This window comes from Struthio camelus, chromosome W, assembly GCF_040807025.1.
Source record: "Struthio camelus isolate bStrCam1 chromosome W, bStrCam1.hap1, whole genome shotgun sequence".
In the NCBI taxonomy this organism is placed as follows: domain Eukaryota; kingdom Metazoa; phylum Chordata; class Aves; order Struthioniformes; family Struthionidae; genus Struthio; species Struthio camelus.
The window spans coordinates 66,194,335-66,206,716 of NC_090981.1; the positions used below are offsets into that span (position 1 = coordinate 66,194,335).

At 47.1% G+C, this 12,382-nt stretch overlaps 1 protein-coding gene and 1 long non-coding RNA gene across 21 annotated transcripts in view; one reads left to right on the forward strand and one right to left on the reverse strand.

Moving 5' to 3' along the window:
* The window catches only part of LOC138060891 (CBP80/20-dependent translation initiation factor-like), a 212,696-nt gene that overhangs the window by 109,006 nt on the left and 91,308 nt on the right, over nucleotides 1-12,382 (forward strand). For 17 of the 20 annotated variants that reach the window (XM_068925331.1, XM_068925327.1, XM_068925333.1 and 14 more), the window contains one exon: nucleotides 4,808-4,887. In XM_068925331.1, coding sequence (XP_068781432.1) covers nucleotides 4,808-4,887 — 80 coding nt within the window. The remainder of the gene's footprint in view (nucleotides 1-4,807; nucleotides 4,888-12,382) is intronic. The other 3 variants (XM_068925315.1, XM_068925317.1, XM_068925325.1) reach the window with 1 other exon arrangement.
* LOC138064135 (uncharacterized) lies at nucleotides 271-1,704 on the reverse strand. The gene is made up of 3 exons (XR_011137409.1): nucleotides 1,577-1,704; nucleotides 1,210-1,429; nucleotides 271-1,132 (listed from the first exon to the last, which is right to left on the reverse strand). It is a non-coding gene; the product is annotated as an uncharacterized lncRNA (long non-coding RNA).

Below are 12,382 nucleotides of genomic sequence, written 5' to 3' on the forward strand. Positions count from 1 at the left end.
TAGCAAGCCTCAACCCAGAGCAGGCTAGCTTAAAAAGTGACTATTCCTCTCCTCTGCTCTCTAGCTTCACTTCACCATGTCTCTCTCCAGGCTGGTAACCGCGGGTTAATGAGCTCAGGAGAGCGGTAGGACAGCTCAGAAAAGGGAGTTCGTTGAGGAGGTGGCGGCTGCTGAAGGGGAAGATGGGAGCAAAGGAGGCTCTTGGGTTACTGCAGAATGTCAACAAGATCTTGAAAGCTTTTTTTTTTTTATTTTTTTTTAGTTCTTCCATTAAACTTTTATATAAATGGTGCTGTGGCAACAAAGAGACAGCTGTCGTCCTGCCGGATCCTTATGGGGGGATGGACGGGGTTAAGAATAGTTCAGGCACGTTCATTGGGTGGTTAAAGCGCAGACACTGGAAGGAGCACCCGTGAGCGTGTGTGTGTGCAGGTATGTTTGTGGGTATGTGTGTGTGCCGGTAAAAAGCCACCATGCTCCATGTTGAAAAATCACAGCAGGCCTTTAGCATGGTTTCTGCTGCTTTCTAACCTTCTGGAGCGTACTGTCCTTTGCAGAAATCTTCATCGGACTGTGTCTCCTCTGAATCGCTCTCTGCAAGCCATTTTTACACACCATCTTCATGGGAGCAGCATCAAACTTTGGTTTTCCGTGTGTGTTTTCACCAATTCAAGTAAATTACAGATTTTCCTTAGCATACGCTAACTGGCCAGATGACAGTCACCTATGCTTACCAGACATCACCTTCTCTTCTCCAAGAACTTTTGACCAAAGACATCTAAGAAAGAATATACACATCACAACATACCTGATCTCCAGGTGACTGACCAAGAAAGCAGACTGCTCTTGAACACCCCTTCTGCTCTTCCTCTCCTTTCTAGTTGCAGCATACGTGTTTATAGTATACAGTTGATATACATGTAAACACATTAGAAGTCCCATGGGCTTCTCAGGTTCTACCTGAAGTTTACCACCGTGTAAACTGCAGAATGTTTTGCTCCAAAATTAAAAATGACCCCTATTAGCAGTGTTTCCTAAAACCATGGACTCCTTGTTCTTTCCTTTTCCCACACCTCTCACTTCCAGAACTTGTAGCTTTGAAGTGGTGTTTGTTGCATTATCTTCGAGCCACCTGGGAATAAATATCAAAATAAAACCGCTGTGGGAGAGACCAAACGTGATTTTACTGCCCACGGATAAGTTGCAAACCTGCATTTGAAAACCCTGGGCACCTTGGCTCGCCGGCATCTTCTGGCTCAGGCAAGGAAGCGAAACATCCCTCTTGTGTAGGTCTTCCTGTAAACCCGCTGCAGAGCAGAGGATGGTGAGTACCTACCCATCTCTTTCTCTTCTACCTTGCAAAACACATCCCTTCGATTTCCTTCAGTGATTTCATCTTCCTAAAGAGCGTATCTCTTGCCCTGGTTAGCTGAAAAATGGAAGAGCTACATTACAGATCCCCCATTGTCCTGAGCAAGTCAGTTTTGTTAAAAGCGTTTTCATTGCCGTGTTGCCCAACCTGTGGTGGGGAGCAGCTACCAGATAAATCGAAGAACCGTGTCGTAAATGTACTTACCTTGCACTTGGGACTCTGTCCCACACCCACCCATGCAGCGCTCTTGGACTTGTCTGGGCACCCTGCCCTTCTTGGAAGTGCCTGATATTTCCTTTTACATCAGCGTGCTACACAAAAAAAAAAGTCAACTTTTCTCCTTTCCAAAATTAGCTCTGTGTAGGCACCAAAATAGACAAGAGTAGGGACCAATGACCATTTCTTTCCAAAACATTGTCTCATGATTAGGCCTAGGAAAGGGAACTGCTCGGTCAGAGAAGGGAGATTCTTGATTTTCCTAATGGGGCCACTAAGTTCTGTTCTGTTTGGGCATGTGCAGTTTCCAGACATGCTCTTTGGATTAGGTTTATTCCCGTATAATTAAATCACATCTCACACCTATGTTTGTAACCAGACGAGTCGCTAACTTGTGCCCGCTGCCGGCTGGCAGAGCTCTGAGGAGGAGCAGCAGCATTCTGCGAGTAGGAAGACGTGCAGCGATGCACCACTGTGCATGTGCTTCCTAGCTGGGACGACCAGAAATACAGCCAGAGAGACTTAATGAAGGCTTTGCTCCTACGGAAATCGGTGGTTTCAGCCCTTGTATTCTGCAGGGATGGTTTCATTTTTCAAGCTCCGGGTAATTGTATTTGCACATGTTTCTGCAATGCAGCTTGAATTCTTAAAAATACCCCAGGCTTTAGCGTGCTGCGGTAGTACGACATTTGGAAACAGTCTCACTGAGTATAGTACTATTTTTAGCCTGGTTTCCTAAACTAGCACAGCTTATGTGATTGGGTTGTCTGTGGCTGCTCCCTCCCTTCCTTCTCCCATTAGCTTTGGAACCCATTGGCCAATTTCAGACAAATATTGAGAGGACTAGAGATTTCAGAGATGTTAAGCTCCGCCTATGCATTCAGTGAAAATACGTTGATCGAATAGGTGAGAAAAACTCCAGTTGCAGCCCCCAGTAATGAAAAAGGTTCAGCATGCTTTTTAAGCTATTAGCCATCAAAGATTCCATACTATAAGATTCCAATAACTATAAGGTGTTCAGCTGCAGGAAAAGCTCAAGTCAAATCCTGCTAAATAAGCCATAACCCAACCACTGCCACAGGAGAGCCCACTTCCAACTGTCACTATTCCCAAACTACCTCTCGTGAATCAGAGAGGCCATGTTTGACCAGTGAAACAAGATCCAAGCAGCACGAAGAGTGCTCTTTCTGATGCTGGGTGAATGCATGTAAGCAAATGTCTGCAGAGCAACATACTGAGCAGGTCCTCAGTGGACAAGTAGATTTGCAAGGACGCTCATGCAACATCATTGAACAATGACTTCTGTACTACTGCTATGACTGATAACGTAGGGTGCTGTGGCTGAAGGGATATTGCTGAGTATTAAGGGTGTCTTAGTAGATGTTTCAAGGAGAGAGGGATGATTTGGTCACTGAGAGCTGTGTTCTACTCCTGAATGTGCTTCATAATGCCCGTGCTAAACCATACAATCTCTGTGCATCCAATTTGCTTGGGAAGTATAAAAATGAAGGAGAAAGTTAAAAGAGGAACTGCCTGTGGTCTGTGCCTTCCCAGGAAACAAAGTTCTTCATGACTGCAGACAAAGCAAGGTGCAGATGGGGACACGTTAGCCGGCAGCATGACTTTCCCATGGACTTGGAGCATTCTTCATTGCTTGAAATCTTTGAAAAGAATGAACATCTCCTGAATGGTGAGGCTTGCTGCAGTAACTACATGGGCACAGTCCTCCAGACCGTCATATGCAGGTGGCTGGGCTGGACGGTCAGAATAAGCCCTGCTGGTCTCAGTATCTGGGAGGCTTCCTCAGGATTCCAGAGGACTGCCAGCCTGAATGGATTAGCATTCACAAAGACCTTTCTACCCTATCATATCTTCCACCAGAGGAACTCAAAATATTATTATATCAGGAGCCGCTACTGAAGTTCACTCTAACTTTTAAGGATCTTTGCCCACACAGAGAGGGATTTTTTTGACTTTGGTGTGTTGTGTTGTCATGCCGATGTGACAAGACTGCTGCTCGATGAGAGATGTTCCTGCCCACCCCATGCCCTTACCCGTGCTGCTCCCTCGTGGCCCCTCTCGCGTGGTGATTCATTAGCAGTGACTATAGCTTAGAGGACAAGACGAATAGTTATAGAAATAAAAGGAGCAACTTTTGCAGGGCTTTTATTGCCAGCCTGGGAAGTACAATACTACGTAAATAAAAATCATTACGGTTATGACAGCTCTATAGTCTCTGGAAAATAAATAATACTTTGCATTTACATAGTGCCTTTCATCCAGGAACGTCCGAGCTTGTTGCTCACATTAACAAAGTCTCCCAGTGCCTGTAGTAGGAAGGTAAATACAGCATCCCCATTATCAGCTGAGCATACTGGGTCCAGGAGAGGTAACCTAGCTCCTCCAGTGGAACGAGGACAGGATGGGGAAAGGGCAGCTTGGGTTAAACACAGCCCTTCCACTTACTTGACTTAGGCAAGTCATTTCACGTCCTCGTCTCTGTTATTTCTGGTCCGTAGGGTGGGATCCCAGCCATCTCCTTCTCCAAGGGGCAGCTGGGGTTCATAGCTAGCACTGGGAAGGCACCATGAGGTCTTCCATAACGCGTTTATTGACTTGCCCATGCTAACAGCGAGCGGTGCAGCCACGACAGACCCTGTGGGCTATGGCTCATGCGTGCTCTGCTAGCTGTGCGATGCTGCCTTTCTTACAAGCTTGTCCTCCAGCGCCACTGAAATGCTGCTGCGCAGGGTCATCCCCATTGCTCTGGGGTGTGGCATCACTGAAAATCGCCTGTCGTGTAGCTGAGCAGAGCAGGAGGAGAACGTGATGGGAACGCTGGTGCCCTGCTGCAGACATAAACAGTATCATGTGTGATGTGGGTGAATTCCCTGTCGGTCATGTACTTTGGGGTTCTCCAGCGTGTGTTGAAGTTGTCTGCTCTACGTGGCTTCTCTTCCCCAGCAATTGCAGATAACTTCAGTCACTGCTCCTTGCAATGGCCCTGGGAAGATATAATGGACGCGTAGATTTTCAGAGCTTCTTTGATCAGTGTTTGAGATACTGCACTGATTTGTATTTTGTAAGAATACTTAGCCAGGAACTTTCTCTTTTATCAGGCCCACGTTTTAGGCAAACGGCTCTTCTCACCCTGACCACCTACACAGCAATGCCTGCTATAGCTCGGAATTGATAATTGCCTTTTCCTCTGTTTTACAGCAGGGTTACCATCCATTGCCTCATGAAGCTGAAATCGCACACACCAAAAAACTGTTCAGAAGGAGGAGAAATGACCGCAGGTAGGTGAAACCTCTCTTGAGTGCATTTTTTTTGAATCTTCTCTTCCTTGTTGCACATCTTCCCCCACTGTCTCACAGGAACGTCTTTGGACAATATTGCCCTTTAGCAGCTGGCACCGCTGCGTAAATGCATAAACCTTTATTTGAACATTAACACTCTAGAACTGTAGTGTCTGTCCGTGCCACAAGAGTGTCTTTAAAATCTTGGATATGCCCTATATTGCTCCAGAGAGCTGAGACCCTCCTTCAGTGCAGGTTGAGGCTACATCAGCTTGAGGGAACCTGGAGCAACCCTAATGTCCAGCTGCCCTTGCGCCAGATCCCCTGCTTTCATTAGAAAAGGCAGTTGGCAAGATATTTTCCGTAAAGGTTTTGAGTCCCAGGAACTTCCTCTCTTTTGACTGAAAAGTGGAATTTGCTGACTTTCAGGGCCCTGTGCAGAATGTTGCAAGGGGTTGGCAGCAAGCGTCAGGCGCCTTTCCATGGGAAGGAGTCCGCATGCTAAGTAGGCATTCAGCTGAGCTCCTGTGGAATGGGTGATTTTAAATCTACTACGTTAATTTAATTGTGCAAATTGTGTATTTAATTGTGTAAGTTGCGTATTTAATTATATGAGGGCATCCAGAGTCCTGCACAGGAGTCGTGCTTGTGGTTAAATTTGAAAGTAAATGAGGAATGGGAGAGGCAATTGCACACGCAGCTTTTCTCTGTTTGCACGTTCTTATGCTGCAGCTTAAGCTACAAAACCAAGATAGTAAAGCCTGTCTGAGACCAGGAGTTTGCAGGGTTAATGCTATTTCTAGGAGAAAGAGTGGCCAATGTTTTCTTCAAGATTAAGCTGAAAACGATGTGTCTCTGAGCTCTGATGCCTCGGTGGAGCCTGATTTTTCAGGGCAGTCTTACAGAGAGCTGCCCAGTAACAGTCGGATTTGCATCCTGGAATCACAGAGCTGTCACTTTTTGAATTGTGAACAGCTTTCAGAAAGCCACGATACGGTTAACTCTGGTTTGGTTTTCCTGAATTTGACTGAGCAAGTGAAAAACAGCTGCAAAAAGTTTGCTCCGACGTTCAAGAAACATTCTTCTGTGGGCAGAGACCAGGCATGGCAAGCTGGTCCCCACGGCAAATTTTCCCCCGGGCTTAGAGCAAAACTCTGTTTTTCAGTTTAATGTGTCATTCCTATAATTTGGATGGTTATGATGTAGTACTTGATCGCAAGTCTCTGTCTGGTTTCACTTGCTTTCATGTCACCATCCTTGAAGGTTTTACAGTTTCTTTGATTTAAGTGTAACAGTCTCATGGGGACAAATAAGACCAAATGCCAAAAATGGAAGGCGTTTGAGTAATCCCTCAGGAATACGCTTGCTAAGGTGCTATTATGCTGCTATTGTGAAGTGGCGATGGCAAGCCAGGAAGAAAATCAGACGGGTCTGGTGCTGGCTATCGATCATGTGTCTGTGGCCTTGTGGTTAGTCAGCGACAAATTCCATTTCCACTCCTCTTTTGGGCTCCTTTCTTTTTCCCTGTACCCAATTTAAAACACAATTTGGTCTTGTGATTGGTGGGGGGGGGGGGACACCCTTGTTTCAGCCGGGTTGCAGCCTTGTGATCACAGAAATATGATTGAAAGCAAGTTTCGTTCTATCTGTGTTGCAAGCTGGGGTTGGATTAGGTTCATCAGAGCACTGTGCTGCGGTACCTGAGTCTTGAGCGCTTCCGAAATTACAATGTGGATTGGGCCTTAGTCTTCCCACCCTGACTCGCCCTGCTTGAAATGGGTCTTTTTTTGCCATCCGAAGGCAGCATGTCTTTGAGCTGAAGGGAAAGAAATGGGTAGAGCAATGGGATCTCCTGTCTCTGAGCAAGCTAAAACTTGGCAGGACCATCATGACCGGCTGCAGCCTGACCTGCAGAATGCAGACATGGTGCTTCACGCACGGACTCCCGCACCCAAGCCAGCGATGGGCTCACACGTAGTCATCATGCAGACGGGTGTCCCCATCCCCGCGAGTACAGCCATTGCCGTAGCGCTTGCACAACCTGACACACAGGCCTTTGCAGGCATCAGGTCTCTGTCTCCACCAACCATGTGTTGGAGCATGGGTGCGGGTGATGAAGGCTTCGTTGGTGGTGAAGACCTCCTGTCCAGGTGAGGCTCACACAGCACTGCAGCAGGCCACAAAAATGCTAAGAAACCTGTGAAACATGGACTTCCTTGAGCCATGCTGACACATGTCATGCCAGAACTTTGACTCATGCAAACGTGGGCGATTGTGCGTAAGCACTTTTATCCTGGCTGAGAAACCAGTCCATTATACAGCTGTAAGGATCGTGCTAGATGTATTTCTTTTTCTTCCTAGTCTGTTCGGATTACCATAATAAACTCTCAGCAGCCAGATCTTTTGGAGGTCATTTCCAACTCAAATGCCTGCCTTTCATTGGGAGGAGCCTTCTTCATTCCTAAGATTGTCCGTGGGTGTCAGGCAGGTTTTGCAATAGGAATCTGCTTGCATAGGTGTTACTCCACTTTTCCAGGTACCAGCCCAGCTCCGCTACTCTATGACCGTGGGGATGAGACTTCCCCTCTCTCTGCCTCAGTTTCCCCTCACTTAAAACAGAGGTTGCGCTGATAGAGGGACCAAGGTACACAGTCCTGCCCAAGCCCTTTAAAGGCACAGGCATCCTCGGTAGCACTGCCTATCAATGTGTAGAGAGAAAAACATTTTAACCACAAAAAGTTAAGAACCCTGGGCAGAGGGAGCTGCAGCGAAACAATAGGTTCTTTTAAACAATTATTTAAACCGAAGAGGCACAGTCCCATCCCCCGGACCTCAGCTGGGAGACCCTGGCAGCCCCCACGCTGTATGGTTGGATGGATGGCACTACATCTAAGCAGCCCAACCTCTCGGGATCCCCTTGCGCTTCACGGCACCTTTGGGAATGGAACGGGAACTTGGGCTGCCTGTCGCTCCAATGCCACTTGAGATGCCCCAGGAGAGCGCTCGCTCTTCAAAATTTGATTTCTAGTGCTAAGTGAGGTCTCAAAATGGTTATTTTATGTGAAAAACATGGCAGAGTGGGAATAGGGGGGAAAAAAAAGGTCTCGCCGACCAAAACTGTTTTGCAGTTTAAATGCCAGATTGTATTGGAACACAAACTGGTTGCAAAGCTGTTCACGCTTTATTGCAGTGCTATTATCTTAATATCCCAGGTATTGTGTTGGTGGAGAAAGGATTCATTTCATAGCTGGTGGAGCTGCACAGGTGGTATAAATATCCCTCTGCCGTAGGACCAGGAGAGGAGAGATTTTATTGCCACTGAAACAGTTGGGAGTTACAGGCCTTTGTTTTAGACATTGTCTGGTTGTGGAAAGACGCAAAATTGCAAAACCAAGCCCAGGGTGCTCTGCCAGAACCATCGACGTCCAGCTTGAGAAAGTTAGCTGATTAGCTGAGAAAAATGTTTCGTGCCCGTTCTGCCATTGTTTTTATGTGAGTGAAACTTTAAGAGTGCTGTAAAACACACGGCAGCTCCTCGCCCCTGCGCCGAAGGAGGGTCTCTGGGGTGTGTTGAGGCCTGTCGTGTATTAGGTGGGATTTGCCCCGGGACATACGAGCTGTGCTGCTAAAGCCAGAAATAAAATCAAGGAGCTAACAGCCCTGTAGATGAGGCATAGGAGGGCTGGGATGGTATTTGAGAAGCGAGTGTAAATGCCTGAATCCAAATGAAGAAGAGCCAGTTTCTTAGAAGATGGTTGGTAGCAGCACGGTCTCTGGGTGAAGGGCAGGAGCAGGGTTAAAATGCAACAGGCTTGCACAAAAAACAGCCGTTTTCTTGTTTTTTTTGTTAGAAACAGGTGTGGCCCCAGAGTCCTGGCACAAATGGCTCTGGTTTTCATTATGCAGGTTTTTTTCCTGCATTATGCAGTTTTCTCCTCCAAGCGGTGAACGCTTAGCACTAGCTAGCACCATGGACACCATAAGTAGACGCCCCATGGCTCACCCCTCGCCCTTGGTGTGTACCCAAGGTGGGTGTACCCAGCTCTCCTTGTCTGCGACTTGCCTCCTCGGCGTGGGGATAACGTCCTGCACAACTGCGAGGCGCTAGCTGGACATTCTCCTGCCATGTGGATGGATAACCTCCACAGTGGTCCAACTTGCAGTTATGAAGTCCAAAACTGATCTCTAAGCAAGTTCGATCAGTCTACAGATTCACCCTGCCTTACCCAACAGGTTGTATTTGGCCTGCAAGTTACTGGTACTTTTTATAATATACCCATTATGAAAGAGCTGATAAAGCAACTTTGTATCTAAAAATCTGCCTATTTTCACAGAATCACAGAATGGCTGAGGTTAGAAGGGACCTCTGGAGATCATCTGATCCAACCCCCCTGCTCAAGCAGTCACCTATAGCACATTACCCAGGATTGTGTCCAGACAGCTTTTGAGTATCTCCAGGGAAGGAGACTCTACCACCTCTCTGGGCAACCTGTGCCAGTGCTCTGTCACCCTTACAGTCAAGAAGTTTTTCCTCATGTTCAGACAGAACTTCCTGTGTTTCAGTTTGTGCCCGTTGCCGCTTGTCCTATTTCTGGGCATCACTGAGAAGAGCCTGGCCCCATCCACTTGACACCCTCCCTTCAGATACATGTATACATTGATGAGATCGCCTCTCAATCTTCTCTTCTCCAGGCTGAACAGGCCCAGCTCTCTCAGCCTTTCTTCACAGGAGAGATGCTCCAGTCCCTTCATCATCTTAGTAGCCCTTCACTGGACTCGCTCCAGGAGCTCCATGTCTCTCTTGTACTAGGGAACTGAGAACTGGACGCAGTGCTCAGGACGATAGACGATGTGGCCTCCCCAGGGCTGAGTAGAGGGGCAGGATCACCTCCCTTGACCTGCTGACAGTGCTCTTCCTAATGCAACCCCAGGATCCCATTGGCCTTCTTGGCCACAAGGGCACATTGCTGGCTCAGGGTCAACTTGTCCACCAGGACTCCCAGGGCCATCTCTGCAGAGCTGCTTTCCAGCAGGTCAGCCCCCGGCCTGTCCTGGTGCATGGGGTTATTCCTCCCTAGGTGCAGGACCCCCGCATTTGCCTTTGTTGAATTTCACGAGGTCCCTGTCTGCCCCTTCTCTCCAGCCTGTCCAGGTCCCTCTGAAGGGCAGCACGGTCTTCTGGTGTGTCAGCCACTCCTCGCAGTTTTTTGTCATCAGCATCAGTTTTGTTCCAGGTGGTGTTCTAAAAGATACTGGTTCTCCTCAAAAGCTATAGTATTTTCCACTCTGGTTTGCTGCCCAATTGTGAAGCTCAGAAGAAGCTAAGTCTTGGTCTAGTGAAGCACCTTCCGTTTCTCATGTGAAATGGCATTCATATCTGGCTGTATTATAGAGAGTTCAAGTCCCCACTTTGTTCCTATTGCCTTTCCTTCAGAAATGTTATCACCGAGTTACCTATGAATTCCTTTCACCTAGCGTTAGATTTCTGCCTTTCCCGCTCTGCATTGGCTATGGGGAGAAGCAAACCCTTCCGGGCCCTGAGTCACCTGGTGTAATTCAGAGGTCTCCTTTCTGAGGACGCGACCTGCACTCTGCAACTGCCTCTTTCTCCCCATGGCCTGTGGTCACAGTGGCACCTGCTAGCACCCTACCCGCAGAGACAGCTACAGGCAGGTCCCAGGCATCTGCCTTCACGTGGACAAATCCTGCTTGTTGCATCAGTAATTGAGCACCACAGCTGTCAAAAGCTTGTTATCAGCAAAGCTTCTGATAGCTCTCGTATGTTTTCATGAGACAAATCTATTTCTTTCAAAACTGGCTGGTGTTCCAAACGACTCGATAGAGCATTGGGAATTTGTGGACAATCCATCCTTTGCTGAAGTGCTTTTCTTTTGTCCTGTCTTCCCAGTGAAGGACAAAAGGTATGAAAAATCAAACCTTTTCCCCTGCCTTCAACTTAGTTTCTTTACCTCTTCCCCATCTTATTTTCTAATGGGAAAAAAAAAAAAAGGTTTTAAAATTACGTGGGATTTTTTTCTATTGGAATTTTTTTTAAAGTTTTCAAACTCAAAGTGTCTTTATGCCCTTGTTTGTGCACATGCAACCATAATTCTCTCCTTGTGCATAGGAGGTGACCTTTAATGTCACCTCTATTAAAGGTGACATTAAAACAGGCATTGAATTTCCCATTTAAAGAACGGTCAGTGTGGGTCTGTTTGGCAGGTTTTCTATAACATAGATCAGTGTTAGAGCACATCTGGTTCAGGGCTTAATTGTGTGAGGTACTGTAAAGGGGATGACAAGGTCCTTGTTGCAATAAGCTTATAATCAGGGAAGCAGAGCAGGGAGAGGTATCGCTCTCCCCACCTCACACTGCAGAAATCTGCACGCCCTGTATTTTCTCTGTAGGTTTGGATGCACAAGGGGTAACTAATTCACCTTCTTTATGTGACGATACTGAGGAGGGGCATCGCTGCTTAACGGGATCATGGAAAAAGCACAGCAGAGGAAAGTACGTTCATAGTTGTCAGTGTGAGCAAGGGTCGAATACCAAATGTTAATCTGCTTTCTGCTGCCACACAAGATCCAGCTTACCTAGACATCACCAAAGGGAATTCAGTTTGACCTCCCAGAGGTAACTGCCGCTGTGGAAGGAGGGATTGGCCCTGAGAGGCAGCAGTACCTCTCATGCCCTTCCCTCCCACAAGTAGTCGAGAGAAAAGAAACAGTGTGGGAGATGGAGCATAGTGGATCCATTTCTTAGGTGCTGACCTCCAGCCCTGCCTAGCTGAGCTCTCTCCGCTCGCTGAGCACAAACCATGGTGTGACTTGATGTCCCTGGGGAGCTGGGCTATGAGTTTGGCCCGTTGCTTTTCAAAAAAATTCCTGAAAACGCCACTTGTTAAATATCTGCTGAACTGTTGCAAGTCAGCTTGTTGCTGCGCAGGGTTTCTCGGTGATCTGTGGCATCCTGGGATGATGCGTTTTGAGGCGGAGGGTCCGGCCAGCCAAACCCAATGTCCTTAAGGCTTGTTGACAGAAATTCGTGTTATGCTGCTTGGGACAGCCTTATGGAAGTGATAGGAAATGTTGTCCATTCTTGATAGGATTCACAGGGAATATATGGAGGAGGTTTTAAAGAAGATACTTTCACACACCATAATTTAGATTCAGTTACCCTGTCTCGGAGATTATAAGATGGCCTAGATGATTTCTCAAGCTTCCCATCCATGCTATTTTCTGTGATTCCCATATACAGATGATAATGTAAAGAAAATGTAACATCTATTTCCTTTCCCTTTTTATAAGACACTGTTCAGCAGCTGAGAGGCTAACCAGAATTTCATCTCAGCAGTGTCCTTTCTCGAGTTCACGAGTCCCCTTTTAGACTCCAGGACACAAGATGGCAAGAATCAGATATAGCTTGAAAGCCTTCCTACTCTTTCATTACCTCCCCACCTCTGCACACACGCTTTTGGCCTATCGTTGCAGTGGT